The 18893-nt window shown below is 32.5% G+C and overlaps 1 protein-coding gene across 4 annotated transcripts in view; it reads right to left on the bottom strand.

Moving 5' to 3' along the window:
* LOC148596659 (uncharacterized) overlaps positions 1-18893 on the bottom strand; it is a 47300-nt gene that overhangs the window by 25004 nt on the left and 3403 nt on the right. For 3 of the 4 annotated variants that reach the window (XM_088563997.1, XM_088563995.1, XM_088563996.1), the window contains exons 4-18: positions 18118-18218; positions 17391-17564; positions 16719-16786; positions 15609-15712; positions 14794-14909; positions 13582-13685; positions 13139-13258; positions 11942-12083; positions 10464-10592; positions 9953-10078; positions 8570-8658; positions 6439-6453; positions 3377-3455; positions 1593-1747; positions 578-718 (exon numbers count right to left, since the gene is read on the bottom strand). In XM_088563997.1, the coding sequence (XP_088420123.1) occupies positions 578-718; positions 1593-1747; positions 3377-3455; positions 6439-6453; positions 8570-8658; positions 9953-10078; positions 10464-10592; positions 11942-12083; positions 13139-13258; positions 13582-13685; positions 14794-14909; positions 15609-15712; positions 16719-16786; positions 17391-17564; positions 18118-18218 (1663 nt within the window). The remainder of the gene's footprint in view (positions 1-577; positions 719-1592; positions 1748-3376; positions 3456-6438; positions 6454-8569; positions 8659-9952; positions 10079-10463; positions 10593-11941; positions 12084-13138; positions 13259-13581; positions 13686-14793; positions 14910-15608; positions 15713-16718; positions 16787-17390; positions 17565-18117; positions 18219-18893) is intronic. The other variant, XM_088563998.1, reaches the window with a different exon arrangement.

The following is an 18893-nucleotide window of genomic DNA, read 5'->3' as shown; positions in this document are numbered from 1 at the left end:
CCTTCCCTCATATGTTTTACTGGAACAGCAGTTGCTATTTTCTATTTTTTTTTCATTCCATTGCTATGTTAATGACATCTTTCAGACAGTGGAAGGGCCTTATTTTTGAAGCAGCTCAAACTAAGATAGAAAGAAAAATAGGCTAAGATAACTTCTTGAATATTTCCACCTTGCATTTATCTCAATACACATGATACAATTCAATAACTTGGAATGATAACTCCAGCATGTCAACCTTCATCTGGGTATGTATTTCCACCATTAGAATACACAGTCAATACTCTGAATATGCCAGGCAAATAAAAGAAGGTCTACTTTACCTAAAGAAAGTCTCCATTAGTTTAGGTCTATTGATATTTTATCTGAATAGAATCTCTATAAATCTGAGTCTGTGAATATTTTTACCTCAACAGAGTTTCTTTAAGTTGAGGCCTGTTGACATTTTACCTCAATGGAGTTTCGATAAATCTTGGTCAGGTTGACATTTTCACCTCAACAGAGTTTCAATAAATCTTGGTCTGTTGACATTTTTACCTCAATAGAGTTTCTATAAGTCGAGGTCTGTTGACATTTTTACCTCAATAGAGTTTCTATAAGTCGAGGTCTGTTGACATTTTTCCAGTCTCCATGACCAAGACATCCAGAGCTACCGTCACCACAAGTCAAGACTATACCATTATCACTAGCAAATACACTGAAGCCATCGCCACAATAAGCTCTGCAAATAGTATCAGTATGATAATATAAGTTGATGAGAATTTTTTTTTCCAAAACCAAGATAACTGATTCTGGTGAATTTCTTCATTTAAGTACCATTCCGTGTAAGAATCAGGCAATGGCTGGCACATCATTTTTCCAAATTTGGTCTCATTTGCCTCATATATATTCAATACATCTAGTAAACAACCAAATGGCTATTTATATTATCCTTTTTGTATATGTGACATATATATATTTTTTTACTGCTAATATAGGGAAAAAGAGAGGAGAATTTTTCCTGGCATTTTTCCATAGTGCATTTCAACTAAATTTGTCCTATCAATAACTTAAAAAAAATCAAACTTTACAAGGACTATGGTGTTTTTTTTCTGGAGAATATGAGGTATAAATACTTGGTTACAGCAATAAAATCTGAATTCTTTTGTTCATGTGCCACACCTTATACACATTTTGCCTGATTCTTAGACAGAGAAGAATCCATAAGATAAAAAAAAAACATATGAAAATGTAAATGTTTACAGAATAGGTTCCAGAATTTTTTAAATATTGGTATGTTTTACTGCATGGTGCATTAATTACAGCCAGTAAAATAGTAAATTTCAGGGAAAGATTTGGTCTTTAGTTGATTAAATGATTATGACCAGATGAACTGCCTAAGGTAGTTAACTTGACACAACTGACAAAAGATTTGAACTTTTCATTATTCCATAGGTATTTGAATCTTTAAAAACTTCTTAATTGTCCAGTAAACTTCTCAAGGCAGTTCATTCCATAATAACCTACCATATCCCATGAAGTTAACTGTTTTACTCGCTATAACATTAGATGAGAAGAATAATCAAAGTACATAATATAGCTATACCAACTGTTACCTAGAAATAGATTTCCCTGTAAGAGCCTCAATTAATGTTGGTTTGACCCTGTCCTCTGTATCATCATGACCTAGCTGACCTCTGTCACCTTTGCCCCAAGAATATACTCTCTTTTCATTGGATATTACTATCACATGGTCCTCTCCAGTAGATGCCTGAAAGAATTGCTCTTACATGTTTTCTGTGTAAATGTTTAAATAATGAGAGCATTAAAGAACTGTTTAATCATTGTGTTATTTTTTTTCAGACGCGGACGGCATAGCTTCGCTTTTTACCCTTTGACCTTAAGGACGCTCTTCTATGGAAATGCAAGTCACCTGATCGCAGTTCTTTTTTCCAATTGGCCAAATACTGATAACTTAGTGGCGTTCGAAAAAATCTGTATCGAAAATTTGGAATTATGTTCGAAAAAAACTTTAGAAGTAAAAAGAACAAAATTTTACTGTGTCGGCTATCTTTTTTTTTTAAGATAGTACTTGTTTTTGTATGACCTTGTAGTCTTTTCCACAAAAAAATCCTTTTCAGTCTTAGATATGACCCCATGATAGAAAATGGAATTGCGGCCTCATTACTTAAAACTAATTTCAAATTAACTTCTTGTTGAAGTAACTGCTGACCCTACCGGTGCACCTGGTCCATGCAACCCAATTTTAGTGGAGTCTGAGTTGCTCATTTGCTTTTGTTGCTTTGCACATGTTATTTTATGTTCTTTGTTGGTTATGTGTATCTGAATTCCCTGTCTTTGTCCCTGGATTACATTCTTTCTGCTAGAATCTTGGTTCCCTTTTTACTCCATCTGTCCCTGGTTTTATTTTTTTCTATGTCTATGTACTGTTTGTTGGTTCTGTATGTATTACTTTACTTATTTTCTGTCTTTATCCATGACATTTTAAAAATTTTTAACACTGCTCAAACAAAGTTTATGGTAAACATAATTTTTGATGTTGTTAAGTTTAAAAAAAAAATAAGAGTAAGAAATCAACTCAGAGGGTACTACTTTTTTAACATAAAATAAATGGGAAAACTTAGTAAAATTATTACTGTAAACTGTGAAATTTTTGCAGTAGTTTCATTTTCATTATTTTTCGCACAAAGATTTGTGATAGGAAAATTAAACTGTCACAAATATTTTCTTTGAAGAACATTACAGTACAATTTGATGAACGGTCGCAAATTTAAAACTGTGCAAAAGCAGATTTATAGAAGAAACCATGAAAAAAAGATGAAACAAAAATTTCCCAGCATACAATATGTATACAATACACTTGAGATCTCACTTCGTATAGATGAAACGTATCTCTAGTTTTTAGATGAATTATCATGAATTTTCTGTCTATGTACTTCTATAGTAATGTTCCTTTAATTTTTTTTTTCTTGAATAAAATGTTGCAAGTTTTTTTTTTTTTTATCTAAAGTAACAGTCATGAAAACAATGAAGATATCTGACAATTATTTGGAAACAAAGGCCAAAACTCTGTTTCTTCCATTCTAAGATGGTGATTCAAAATCCACATGACTTTTTAACCACCAGGTGGTGATTAAATTTCTGCATTGGTTTTCCCACCATTTTACAATTCCAAGTTTTTTACAGATTTCATGGGAGAAACAGATTCTGCTCCAAAGTTCACATGGATTACAAATTTCTCCACACTGGATACCTAAATTTTAGGTTTAACCCACATGCTTAAACTCATGGGTTGAAATAAAAACTTTAACTATCTCAAGTGGAGAAATCTCGAAATCCCCTCGAGATTGAAGGAAAACTAAATGTAAATAATACTCACATGAATAATTTTGATTTTAGAAGGTAAATCCACTGGAGTTATGGTGGCTGTACAACACTCAAAATAGTATAACACAGATCTGTAGCAAAGAGCAAACAAGGCTATATAAACACCAATTCTCTATAAATTATGATAAATGTGGTTAAGAGCATCTGTTACAAAGTTATTTTGTGAGGCTCAAGAATAATATGAAAGATGGAGGGATTTCAAATACACAATGCACCTGTTAATCCAGTCTCAGTAAGAATCAGGCAGTGAGTTGCGTGGAATATGGCATAAAAAAACACCATTTTGAAAGTTTAATTTGACTATACATGCATCATTAGAATCAATGAAAAAGACAAGATTGTACAAATTGAGTTATACCTTTATTCAAATGAACATCTGAAAAATTTCTGAGCAAATGCAGTGACGCAGAGATCAATTAATGGTCTTTTCAAATACAGAATGTTAGAAAAATGAGGTTTATGACAGAGTTATCTGCCCTTGAAATGCTCACTTTCAGTGCATTTCAATGAAATTACAACTCAATTATCAAAACTATGAAAAGCCTGACGTTTTTACGTTGATTCTGATGAAAATAGTCAAATAAACCTTCAAAACATTGTTTTCTTTTCAGACCATGCTTCACCTACTGCCTGATTCTTACAGAGACTGTCACTGCTGTATAAGGAGACATGGGAGCGAACTAAGAATATCTATATCAGCCATTCAGTTTCATCTGTACATAGATTAAATTATAATGTATTGCTAAATGTCAACCTTAGATCAAAGACAAGTTACTTTTGGCAAGAGGGTAAAATATCTAAACAATGCTAAATATTATTGGAAAGTAAATAATGTCTTTATGTAGATTTTCTAAATAATTTTAGATTGGTCCAAATTTAAAATAAAGCACATAATATATAAATTATTTACCATGTTGACACATAGAAACAGGATCCATTATCTACACAGGCAAATATTTTTCATGTGAAATTCATGTTAATCAAGCTTCACTTGAAATTAACATGATCATCACATGAAATTCACTTAACACAGATTTCTTATGAATTCATCTGAATTTCATGTGAACTCTGTCACAAAGTTTATTTGCTAAATTCTGGTGAAAATCGTGTGAAATAATTTTGCTCATGAAACACTGGCGAAAACCTAATTAACTTGGCTGACACATAAATACATATGATACACATCAGTTTGGTGGTGAATAAAGAAACAGCTGTGGATACTCTATAGTTATTTTGTGATCATTAAATTAAAGCCAAATGTTTAAACACTTATTAAACTTAAAATTTCTTTACAAGTAAAAGTACAGTGAGAGTCTAAAATACATAGCTGTGAATACTCTGTTGTTTAGTGTGATCATAAAGCATAGAGATCTGTGCAGTATTGTGATTTTTTTCATCCTAAAATCAATTGTCTAAATTAAATCATGTGAAGAAAAAATTTTCTTGAGCTACCAATTTTTTCCATTTTTCCACTATAATCTTGGTTTAGCTTGAATCTTGGTTCCCTTGATTACTCTCTCAAAAGGTACCTAAAACCAACTTTATTGATAATTTGTGACATTTCCTTTAGATGTACATAGGTTGATAATGCTTGTTACAGCATGCTGGCCCTAATACAAAAAATAACAGGTTAGTTTAAAACCAGGCATGCGCGAAAAATCATAATGTCAATATGGAGTTGAATGACATTGGCCCATTCCGACAAAATAGGTCATTTGAAAGAATTCTCTTTCAAGGTCAAAATTATGATTTTTGTATTTCTTAACATACAAAACATGGAAACAAAATGTTGTATACATTATCAATAAAAAAATATTAGGCAATTGGTTTTTGATACTGGCTTTATCACAGGTAACCAGGTCAATTCTGTTAGGGGAAGCCTGAGACTCCCATGAGAAGGCTAGTTCTAATATCCTGTATTTATTTCCTAAACTTTCATGTAATTATGTTACCTGCTGTTAATTATTCAACTCTATATCAACTTGCTTTTCTTTAAAAATGTAACTCCCAAGCCAATAACTTTACAACACACACACACACACACAACCCACACTGACTTGCTATGCCTCCACATTGTTAAGTTTTGAGCTTCAATCGTTAAATACTTATCAGCTTAAGTACATGTACCAGTCCATATAAAATTCAGACACTGCCTATGGTAAGGTGATTCATGCTACAGAAAAACCAATAGAAAAAACTATGCTTTTCGGTCTATATATGCTATATTTTCATGTGACAATAGTCTTTTCTGCATTTAGATCTGTACTTTTGAGAAAATTACACTCCAATCTCTTACTAAAATCAAGAACGATAACTCTTGCTAAGCGCCATTTTCATGTACAATCTATATATTTTTTTTCTCAAAAGCGCAACACACAAATGAGAAACTAAGACTGATTATGTGATCTATAACAACAGCTTCTGAACATAAAATAAAAGTGACTTTGGTGAATTTTTGATGAGCATGAATCATCTTCTGTGAATGCCTGATTTAAAAAAAGAACTGCTACTTAACATTCCTGTTCAACTTAAAAATATTTTTTAACTCTTTTGGAAGCTATAACACCACTAAATTGAGCAACTGGGAAATTTTGTTGACTACTAAATCCTTGATACTGACATATGGAGAAAATCTGACATTAATGGAACATTAAATGATACCCCATCACTTAATGGTGAAAAAAAGGGGGTGGCCAAATCTTCAAATTGGCCTAACTTGAAAACTGCATTTGGGATTTTGCTGAGAATTAATTTTTACCTTTATTTTGTGGTACTAAATAACTGTACAAAGTTTTTAAAAAAAAAAAAGAAATCATTCATATGTTTTTAGGTGATCATCTGGAAAATGTTGGGGGACAGACAAATGGACATGCAATTTTCCTAGGATATCACATTATACTTTGCCACTTTGTGTGGGGGTGTATACAAATTAGTCAGAATGTGAACAATAAGGGTTTCTCAGTGAGGAAAACATTCTAAATAAAAGCAGACAGATAATTAGCATTACGACAGACTACAGCAATTAATGTTAGGAAAACAACACCCTGTCAATACCTTGTATCCAAGGAACTATAAAACACAGAAATGTTAGACATCATTCTTAACATGCAATATGATTTAAGGAGGTAGACCTAAGGTAAGGGACATAACTCTTGAAATCAGTGATATGTTTGTATCATATTCAATTTCACCAAACCTGTCAAGCTTTCATTTGAAGCAGAATGAAATCAGTCCAAGTTACTTTGATGTTTACATGGGATTGAAGTAAAATACTGAATACAAACATTCCAATGATTTGTAAGAATTGTGTTCCTTATCCTAGGTCTACTTCCTCAAGACCCATACTGTTGTTATAGATGTTCACTGCTCAAGTTCAGCTATTTTTGTCAGATTTGGACTCCTCTGGTTTCATTCATTTCTTAGCATACATCTTTTTTTACCATTAACTCCCTACTTTTCTTTTCATACTTTCATTAAACTCACCTTAAAATATTGCTTGAGAACTTTTTATGAAATTCTTGCAATTTCTTCAGAGTTTTTAAAATATAAACCCTACTAATATAAAACCTATGGAAAATCAAGAAAAACCCATTCATGCCGAAATTTCAAATGCTTATATCTTAAAATGAGCACACTGGCCTTTCTATTTTTTCTTCTTCCATTGACCTTAAAAGATTTCACAACCCTTTGAAATCCTTGTTATTCTTAACCAGAGTAGCAAACATCCATCATTTGAAATCTTTAATCTGTTAACTTTTCCATGCAATCTGATTGGTCAATTCATAGTGTGATGTCAGCTGCATAAACACCTTAATTCAATACCCTATCTTTGAATAGTCAGTGAAAAAATCACAATAAATGGCCACAAACTAAGCTCTTTAATAGCATTACTATAATGACTCTAAACTAATCTACTGTGGGGTTTTTTTACTACATGTACCGGTACTACATCTGCAGATGCTTTCTTCCTAAATATTGGATTTCCAAGCAACTTAAGTGGTTGTAGATAAATAATTTGATTTCACATGTAAAATGCTTTCTGATTGGATAAAAAATTTTGTCCATCATCTCATAATTTAATTTCAGAAGTAAAATGTTTTCTGTTTGGATAAAACAATTTGTCCATCATCTGATACACCAAATTTTGTTTTGTGGACTGTGATGTCATCATTTTTGATACAAAAATTAAATTATAAGGAATGACTGTTACACAGTTTGAAATAATGTCAATGTCTGTGGTGTACACAAAGTGATTGGGGATACTTCCTCATACATCAAAAAAACATAACAATCATTTATTCAATGTCCATTGGTAAGTATTCAATGTATTGAATATAAGAAAATTTAATGGGATTGATAAGATCGTGTTTTGTACAAGATCGATACTTACACCAAATATTTTAAATGTGCTAACTAAAAGATGCAAAAGACTAACTCTGTAACTGTATTGGACAATTTATACAGACTCTCAGTCATAATTTTGTCTTGTGGTTTCATATATTGCACAAATAATGTATCATACTTTATATATGTATAGATGTGAGTGTATTGTTTACCTTTGTAAGGCCAAATAAAACTAATAAGTAGATTCTCATTCCTTCCCTCCCCTAAAACAAGTTGACAAAAATAAAAGAAAATTGGGGCTGAAATTTCAAAATCGGGATTTTTTGTTGTACCAGTTTCTAGTATTGAGGTATATTAACACACAAGTATTTCATTTCATGGTTACTAAAATGATGTTTCTTCTCTGAAACTGATATGGCTATGGATTTAGAAAATATTTAAACTTCAAATAGTAGAATTCGACTAGCAAATATCAGGTCAGAAATAAAAAATAAAAAAATTAATTTCCCATCCACCCAATATTTTTTGTGAAAATTTACCATTTAAATTTACTCAGAGAGAACTTACTTAGTCTTCGTCTTCTGCTTAATCCTTTTAACTTTATCTGTTTATATTGAATAAAATATGGTTTAAACAAACTACACTAAACATACTATATACACTGTATGCTTGGTAGAGACTCAGCCAATAATTAAACTCACTGACCCACACTACCACAAAACCACTGTTTGTATATATTTTTTAACACAATGACATTTTTTTCTCTCAAAAAATTGTAGAATCACTCCATAAATCAATAATTCACACAAAACTAATACTGAATAAAAAAGAACCCATGTACCTAGTTTTCTTTTTTGACCTATTATCACTGAGACTGTTTGGTTGTGATGAATCTTCATCAGTTGGTGATTCTTCATACTTATGCATCAACTGTAAGGAAAATATTTACACTTAATTTGTGATCAAAGATAAATTCTTCTTGATGATGTACAGTGAAACTTCTCCAACCTGGATACCATTGGGACAAGAATAAATGGCCGGTTTATAGAGGTGGCCGGTTTTGTGAAAGATAGCTATGCATTCTAAGAGTTGTCACCCTTTAAGTGTTGAATTACTATGCACTTTGTCAAGTCAAGACATGTTTGATGCCATTTCTAAAATATGAGCCTTTTTACTACATTTCAGAGCTTGAAATCATTTGTAAAAGGATTGATCAAAATTAAACAGTACTGCTGAAAAACAATGTTCAGGGCAGAGGTTGAAAATTTTTTTGGGAAGACCCGAGCATAGAAATTTTTCATCTTTTGTACATTAAGCCCGAACAATGTCGTGTCAAGTCCCAATCGATATGAAGGCAATTTTGTTATCTGATATTCTTATGTATAATTCTATGTTGGCAGGGAAGAAGACACTGTGTCTATTGATTACGTCTCCAGGTCTGATGCCTTGTCATCAGCTTTCTGTTTCTGCATATTTTTAACCATGAAATTGTAATTGAGCAACTAAATTTTCCTCAAAAGTTTATCAACGAAATTTGATCTTTATCATTACAGCACTTGTTTAATAAAATTTGTGGTATGTCAAAAAATGTGTCTGATCAAGCGCAGGTGTGATTCAGACTTAAGAATGACTAATCAATAGATTGATCTAGTGAATACCCATTCTAAAAATAAAGTTATAACTATTTATAGGTCAGGGAATATAAATCGAGAAACATGGTCCAAATAATGACAACAAAATCTTTCAAAAAATTAGTTTCTATTTTTTTATATTTGCTATGCCCAATGGACTTATTTCATTGAAAAACGGCAAGTCTGAGGTGCATTTTTTTTTAGTCCCGGGCATTGGGGCTTTAGGAATTTTCAACCCCTGTATTGTTTAGAAACACTGTGTATTAAAAATCAAAGGGCTATTGGTGGTAATCATTTGTTCATTTTATCAAACTACCATTCAACAAAGTTTAATATGGGCTGGGACTTTTGAAAATGACTGTTTTGAAGGAAAGACCTGTTTTTAAAGAGTGTAGTTTGGAGAAGTTTCACTGTGTATCAAAATTTACGAAAGTGAATTTACTTTCCATGGATATTTATTTTGGTGGTTGAATAGAACCATAAATTACCACAATGTGTAAGTCTACGAGTTATGAAATGCTGGTTAGCTGGGATACTGGTGACATTTTTTATCTTAATCTTCAATTTAACTATTATTTCCTACTGTAAAATACCTCTGGGATTCTCTCACAATGTATCTCACTAGCTGAAGGTCTGTGGTCTGGGTCTTGTTTTAGCATGTCCATAATCAAATCCTTCAAATCCTGACTATAATTACCCTTTACTGGAGCAAACTGACCCTTTAAGTGAAAAAAAACCAACATTTTTTTATATCATACCAATGCCTAAAACTCCACAATTTTTTACATCAACAAGATGTTGACCAAGTGTTCAATTTTCTGTACAATTTTTGCCAATTACCTTAAATAATGTTAATATTTCCCAAGATTTGCATCTTGTTTTATCTACTGTAAACGTGTTAATTTTTGGGGTGTACTAATTGCACTATTTTGGCGATGGACTGAAAAGCACAAAAATTAGTACTCACGAAATTGTTTTTTAACACTATGTAACACTAATCATTTTTCTTTAAACCCTTGAAGATTGATACCCGTGAATATAGTCACTTGACATAATCTGCAAAAAATACCATGTTTACAGTTAAATCTGCTTTAATAGTTATACCTTCATAATTTTGTTGACAAGTGCAGGTAGATTAGATCCTTCAAAAGTTTTCTGTAAACATGCCATCTCATACAGGATACAACCTAGAGCCCAGATATCTGATTTATCATTATATGGTTTCCCTTCACACTGTAAAAGAGCAAGAATGTATACAGGATAAAACTAAAGGAGGTAAACCTAGGGTAAGGAACACAACACTTACAAAGCATTAGAACGTTTGTATTTTACATCAATGTCATGTAAGCATCAAAGCAACTTGGACTGATTTCATTCTGTTTCAAATGAAAGCTTGATCGGCTTTGGTGAAATAGAATATGATACAAACATATCACTGATTTCAAGAGTTATTTCCCTTACCCTAGGTCAACCTCTTTAAGACCAAAATATGTGACTTTTTGTCATTATACATTAAAAAAATAGGTCATTCTAAAGATAGCAACAATTAACGAATGTTCCCTCTATCATAATTTTTCAATAAATCAATTGTAAAACAAATTCTTTAATTTCACTCTAACTTTCTCCAGCCAAAAACACATTTACCTTGTGATGTTCACTTTTTATGACATCATGGATGATTTGGAGTAGCAATCTACTGATCAAAAAATTAAAAATCTATTTGAAAATACTTGTGACTTTTTGATAAAATTTATAGGATTGAACAGCTATTTTTGGTCATTCATGCATGTATGAACAGATCTTGAGCTCCCAAACTCAATGAACGGCCGAAGAGCGCTCATGTAATGTTTGGGAGTGGAGAGATCCGTTCATACATGCATGAACGACCGAAAATAGCAGTTCAATCCTTATAATTCTATCTGACAGTCAAAGTTACCCTCTGAGAGCCTCAGTCGACTATATTGATACACTGTGTTTATGTTTACACTTCAATACAGCACACATTACTTTGAATACGTGTGGGAGCGCGGACAAATATTTACACATAATCGGCTGCACAATGACAGTGAAGGGGGTATGGACGAAGTGATAATTGGCATTGAAAAATACGAGATGTTAACAATTCAACAGGAATATAATTATTAAGGAAATACAACAAGAAAGAAGGAAAATTACAACAAGATGTTTTCAAGGGTTCAGTCAGACTCAGTTATAAGTTTCTTTCCTTAGCTGAAAATTACTCTCTGTAAACAAACTTGACCGGTAAAATCAATGTGCATGTAATAAACTATTCTTACAGCTATATTATGCCGTTCAGGAACATTATATGCAATAAAAATCCAGTGAAAGTTTTATTAAATTCCATTCAGTGGTGTATGATAAGAGTTTGGTATCCCTCTGCATAATGGAAAGAAGGTAGGAAAGAAGTACTAACAAAAGAATGGATGGACATCCCTATCTCTAAATATCAAAACTCAAAGTTGAGGTGGGTGTCAGTATAAAAATAGATAATGGTAAACACAGGAACATTCTGTATAACTCAGAGTGATATTATCCTTCTTATGTAAAGAATCTTTAGTTACCATCTCTGGACTGATGTAATATGGTGTCCCAAGTACTGTGTTAGCTCCCTTGTTGGCTGAACTCATCATTTTAGAAATCCCAAAATCACCAACTTTCACCATCCCTTCCTTTGTCAGGAATATGTTGGCTGTCTTTAAATCTCTACCAAAAAGAGAGCATTATCACATCAAACTTGGGAAGCCAGGAAATATTCTAGCATTATTTTTATTAAATCTTTTTTTTTATTGGTTAGATTCTATTGTATATTTTCTACCGTTTTCTCGTCATCTCAGATGAATTACTACAGTCACTTGTTAGTGGCCTAAGCTCCACACTGAAGGCTTAGATCAAGTCCAGATGACCTAGATGCTATTTTCGATGAAATTTTCATTGCTGATCAATACTCTTAGTTATAACCACATTCCTGCCTTATAAGCAAAAATTTTTTTTTTACAACACCTATTTATCCCGAGAATTGAAACATTGTATAATGACAAATTTAAAGATTTGGCTCTGTAACATTTTATGTGAAAATAGATAGTTTCCTAAAATTCATCAGTTTAATGAACATTCTGAAGGCTTATTCAAAACATGTCTTTAAAAACGAAAAAGCTGATAAACACCCCTCGAAAGTATGCATGTCAAAAGAACAAACAAATAGTCAAAGGTCAAAATCCCTAAACTGATGGTCTACATGCAATATTCTTCGAATTTTGAAATGTTTTGTTTAGCCTACCCATGACCCATGAATATCGGTATCCCGCAAACAATGATACTTTCACAGTATCTTGCAAATTAAGTAAAAATCAGTATCACGGGTAAAAGTAACCAGGATTCCACTCTTATTCAAGTTAGAACTGACTATTGTTAGAAATTTCATGATACGATATGTATCATGATATGAACTGCCCCTTACACAGACGGCACACAACCTTGTTTTTATCTTTTTTTTCAAATTCAAACTACAATGTACTTCCAGGCATTTTATTCAATTACTAAAGGGACAATTACAATTACTATTTTTTCAAACTCATTCACGACATTCACCATATTGGCACTACTAAAATGAAGACCAAGATTGGAAATAAATGATTAAAAAAGCCAGTTTCTGTGTTGTGATTCTGGACGGAAAATACAATATGTGAATGATTCAAGTTTACAATCAATATAATCAATTCACCAGCGAACCATTAACCCTCTATTATTTATATATGAACCTGTGGAGTATATTCTGTTCATGTATGTGTTTGATGGCCTGGACAATCTGGGCAAACATGATAAGGATATCCTTCTCCTCTAGTGGTTTGTCTCTCTGTGATAAATACTGAGCTAATGTCCTGCAAAAACAATGACATATTCTGTGATTTCCTGTTTGTTTTAGAAAACATGTGTCTGACTGAACAATATTAAACTCATTTCCTCAAAGAAGATATGTGAAACCCAAAATATGCTCCATCCATTTTAATCATTACTAAAATAATAAACAAAATACAAAAATTATGTTAGCAATTGTTACTTCTGACCTCCATATTTTGAGAAAGGCCTTGTTTTGTCAATCACTATTCCCATATAAAATTGCTAATATCATTTAATTTGTGTTGGATTCACAGAGGAAAAACAACAACATTTGTTTTGCTACTTAACAAGTATAAAAACTCACCCTCCATCAGCATATTCTATTTCTATCATTAGTACACCATCTTCTTCAAAGCTGTCATAATAACTGATGATATTAGGATGGACTAACATGGCCAATATACTGACCTGTAGGTAATAAAGTATCTAGATTAGAGTGAGAAAACTGTAGGTAATAAAGTATCTAGGTTAGAGTGAGAAAACTGTAGGTAATAAAGTATTGTGGTTAGAGTGAGAAAACTGTAGGTAATTAAGTATCTAGGATACAGTGAGAAAACTGTAGGTAATAAAGTATCTTGGTTAGAGTGAGAAAACTGTAGGTAATAAAGTATCTAGGATAGAGTGAGAAAACTGTAGGTAATAAAGTATCTAGGATAGACTGAGAAAACTGTAGGTAATAAAGTATCGTGGTTAGAGTGAGAAAACTGTAGGTAATAAAGTATCTAGGATAGAGTGAGAAAACTGTAGGTAATTAAGTATCTAGGACAGAGTGAGAAAACTGTAGGTAATAAAGTACCGTGGTTAGAGTGAGCAAACTGTAGGTAATAAAGTATCGTGGTTAGAGTGAGCAAACTGTGCCACAAAGGCTGTTTTCTTTGGCTTGATACATGTATCTGTTTCTTTGGCATGATACATGTAACTGTTACTTTGGCTTGATATATGGAACTGTTTCTTTGGCATGATACATGTAACTGTTTCTTTGGCATGATACAAGTAACTGTTTCTGTGGCTTGATACATGTAACTGTTTCTTTGGCATGATATATGTAACTGTTTCTTTGGCATGATACATGTAACTGTTTCTTTGGCTTGATACATGGAACAGTCAGATACTAATTTAAGCAATCCTTAAAACTTACAACAAGACAACTTTGGTCTGGACCAATATAGTGGGGACTTCAGGCTAATGTAAGCCATTAGTTAGGCCTAACTTATGCAAAATATTAACATTTTCATTTTATTTAAGAGAAGAAGGGCCTGGATCTGCCAATGAAACAGTCCTACAAAGGCAAAATTTTTACACAAATTTCACACGAGTTTCACCCAAACTGAGCAAATAAACTTTGTGGCAGAGTTCACATGAAATTCGTGTGAATCGAACCTTCATGTGAAATTCACACAAGTTTTTTACATGCAATTCACATTAAGTGAATTTCACATGAAAATCACATTAATTTCATTTGAAGCTCAATTAAGATGAATTTCACAAGAAAAACATCTGTATAACACAGAATTACCTCATTTAAAGCCAACTGTCTTTCAGCAGCATTCAGATCATGCATGTTGATTTCTTTCAGAATAACCAGTGAGTCGTCATCCTTCTTTCTATACAGAACTGCTGCTCCATAGGCACCTTAAAACAAACATTGAAATATAATAGAAGTAAGAGCTTGCTTTAGAAGCATGCCAATTACTAAATAATAGAACTCTGTCAACTGAACAACAAAAAATCATGCAAAATAGGGCAGTCCATGTCAGAATTATTTTCACTTTGCGACATTATCATGCATCAAAGTAACACCTTTTGACAGCTTGTTCTAAATCCCACCACTTTTTATCCACTCATAACAACATACATATACAATACATAATTAATCATATAAACAGATCTTGTTTGGTAATCAAACACTTTAATATTATAGTTTTATTGCTTAGGGCAATATTGGCTCAGTTATTGGTCCGAGACGAAGCCAAAGTCCAATATCCTAGCTGAGGATCAATAACTCAATTATATCTTTACTACTTAACTAGGCCAATATGGATTTTAACCACGCCAATATGACATATTGGACCATTCAAAACCCTGTTGGAGGGCTAAATCCCGTACTTGATGGCTAAATCCTGTATTTTGCGCACTTTTGTATGTTGTACTGCAATGGCAGCTTTAATTAAATTTAGGCTAATATTCAAATGTTTATAATAATGTCAATAATTCATTGTTATTCCAGGGAACAAAAAACTGGTCAACCTTTCTTTCATTTTTTATTGGTCCTGGACCTTTCAGTCCTCCAAGCTACTTTGAAAACCTAAAAAAATGGGTCTTTAAAATAACCTTTGCCAACAGTTTGTATCTTCTCAAACCCAGCCATAGACTGTTGTTGTCTGGTCCAACCTTTCAACCTGTCCAGCTTAAAGTAAAATTCTCCTACACATGGGCTGAAAAATGAAAAAAAAGACAGATTACAGATTAAAAGGTCTAAAGTTTGTCTGAACATCTGAAGAGAACCATAAATCAAGTTATCATTTAATTTTGTTTTAAACTATATATCATATCAATTATAAATAGATATTACATTCACATATGTAGTATCACAATAAACAGCTACAAAAAGAAAGCATGCATTAGTCTCTTCAAATTCATAATAATAAAACCAAACTAAACTATGAGTGTCTGTAAAAATCAGGCAGTGAGTGAAACATGGTAAGATAAAAATTATGGGGAGATAACTGCCAATCGAAAGTCTGATTTGATTATCTGAACCATTAGAATTCAGGACAGAAGACAATATTTTCTACATCACTCTGGTAAATTGAGTTATAATTCCATTGAAATGCACTGAAAATGAACATATCAAGAGCAGATAACTCTGTCAAAAACCTTCAAGAAGCTTTTTTTTTTCAAATAGAGAAAGTATCCTTAAGTGACATTTTATCGTCAGATCAATGTGTTTTTGACATGCATGTTTTTTTCTGTTTTGCCTGATTCTTACAAAAACTCACACTTAATCTGCATTTATTACTGTTGTGGTACTAAACAACTGTGCCAGATCTGAATGAAATTTTAGAGAAATTTCTATCAATTATAATGAACTGTATCACATATTACATTTGCTGGATGTATACAGCACCCAAAACATATTTTAGCTTAGCTAGACAATAACAAGATTGCTGCATGAGTTACTTGGAAACTTTATTCATACAGGAATAAATACATTTCAAAATATTTATGTTATGGATTTTAAATAACCAATGTTTATTCTGTAAGGACCAATGAGGTGATATTTATCAATGATACTCTCAAAATACACTTTGATCCATACATCACAATGATACAAGGATTGTTTCACGTTGTACACAAATATAGATTACAGTAACTCTGGTGTATATGGTTACCATGGTTACCCAAAATTCTAAAGGATGACACATGATAAGTTAATATTACCTGGATGGTTTGACATCTTTTTGTCCTGAATCAGTTCCTAATATATCTCTAAACATCGCTACTGGTATCTATTATAAAGACGGAAATCGTATCAAAACATTGCTACTGGTATCTATCATAAAGACGGAAATCGTATCAAAACATCGCTACTGGTATCTATCATAAAGATGGAAATCGTATCAAAACATCGCTACTGGTATCTATCATAAAGACGGAAATCATATCCAAAAAAAAAATTATCAAAAAGAGCTAAAATCAAATGTAATGTTTTATCCAGAGCTGTTTTTAGGAGGATCTCTCAATTATTAGTTGAAATATCACCAGAAATGAAACAATACATTACCTATTCAAATAAACAAAATTTCTTCACATGATCAATATAACAATTATGCTTTAAGTTTACCAATACAGTGTTTTCATTAGGATCATGCTGCAGTTCAAGTGGAAAAAAATACACATCATTCAATTATGAATTAATAGATTTTTCCTGTTCAAATTTTTATTTGACCTTTTAGGAGAAAAAAATAGCGAAAACACGGTAATAGTTTACTTTCGAAAAAAGAAAAAAAATTCCTGATGAATGGACTCTGCTTCAGTAATAAGTGGTTTCATTATTTAATTTCATGATTTAGTTTACTGAATCAAATAGTGGATATCTCCTATGGAACAAACCTGTAACAGTTTCTCTATTTCCTTGGCTAATGTCATACAGTCTGTGTACATGTAACCAATAGCATTACAGGCTAGGAAATCCAAGTGACAGTTATCTCCCTCTAAATAGCTCTTCAGTTTAGTAAAAAAATCCTTGATAGCTTTGAATTCAGCAAAAGTATCTTTGTTTAACAACTAAAACAGAAAGTTATCACTCATCTGTTTTTTTGTTATTGTCTTTAAACCTACTAAAATGTGCACAAAAGGTCAATTTTTCTTCTTTTTCTATTAAAGGGAGAAAATGGTGCAAAAACTAGCTCATGTAAAGTGTAAATGGAGGAACATCTGAAAAATTGACAAGAAAACGTTCATTACAGAATGACTGACTTCTTGTGTGAAAGAGTAATCAAGAGAACCAAGATTCAAGCAAAAATCAAAAGAACGTAATCCTGGGACAAAGACCAGACACGGAAAACAGACATACACAACAAAGAACATAAAGTAACCAAATAACACATAGAAGGCAACAAAAGCAAAAGTGCAACTCTGACCACTAAAAACTGGGAGCATGGACTAGGTGCACCGGAAGGGTAAACTTCCTCTACTTTTCTAGAAACACTAACCGAGTTGCTCATAAAATGTCAAGTTCAGGGTAGACAAAAGAGGAAAGAATAACTATGACAACAAATGGATTCTTGTGGTGCAGATAGATGTATCGTAATGATCCATTATCTATGATTTTACTTACAGTCTCATCTTTTCCGGCAATTTGAATAGATGACCCAACACAGCTCATCACCATAGCAACACTTTCTACTTTCCTCACCCTCAGTGTATTGCCTATCATATCTGAAAAAGGAAAAAACAATCCACATAACAATGGCAACTTTTCGTGTTTTTTTTTACTTACTCTAAAATGTTGCTGTTTATATCTAGAAGGTCATCAGTGACGTCCTATACATGTAGATGGATGCTCTGAAACATGAATGGCTCAAAATCTTTGTCAGAAGTGACATATGCCAGGGAAGGAAACTCACTCAAATTCTAGCCAGTCCTGAATACAATTTTTCAATATATTCACTATATGGCTGTATAAATTTTTGCTAAAAATTAGCCAGCCCTGCCAAAAATAACCAGTCTTGGGCTGGCGGGCAGGCTACTATTTCTAACTCTGCATATGCGTCAACTTAGGAAGTGATTTTTTTCAAATCTTAAGGCAGATGCACAGTATGTCTTAAAGGAAGTCTCACATCTAATAACATTTATGAAAAATGGGTCAAAGACAGAAATATCCAAGGAAGTAGATGTCTGACAGGCCTGAAAACAGATGGTGAGACCCCAATATATGGCACCCATACGTGATGCTGGATACCAAATATAAAGTGGCTGCAATTAGTAGTTGCCGAGAAAAGTGTTAAGAAAATAACTCTCCTGCCAGCCTGCTTGACATTCACCATACTATAACCTGAGTTGCTTCATTGCTCATTAGCAAAGTCTACAATCATATCATAAAACTAAGAACAC

Source organism: Perna viridis, chromosome 15 (genome assembly GCF_037379345.1).
Source record: "Perna viridis isolate PV_CMFRI_1.1 ecotype Kerala chromosome 15, ASM3737934v1, whole genome shotgun sequence".
In the NCBI taxonomy this organism is placed as follows: Eukaryota; Metazoa; Mollusca; class Bivalvia; order Mytilida; family Mytilidae; genus Perna; species Perna viridis.
The sequence above is the reverse complement of the archived record's forward strand: the minus strand, read 5'-3'. Positions and strand labels throughout refer to the sequence as shown.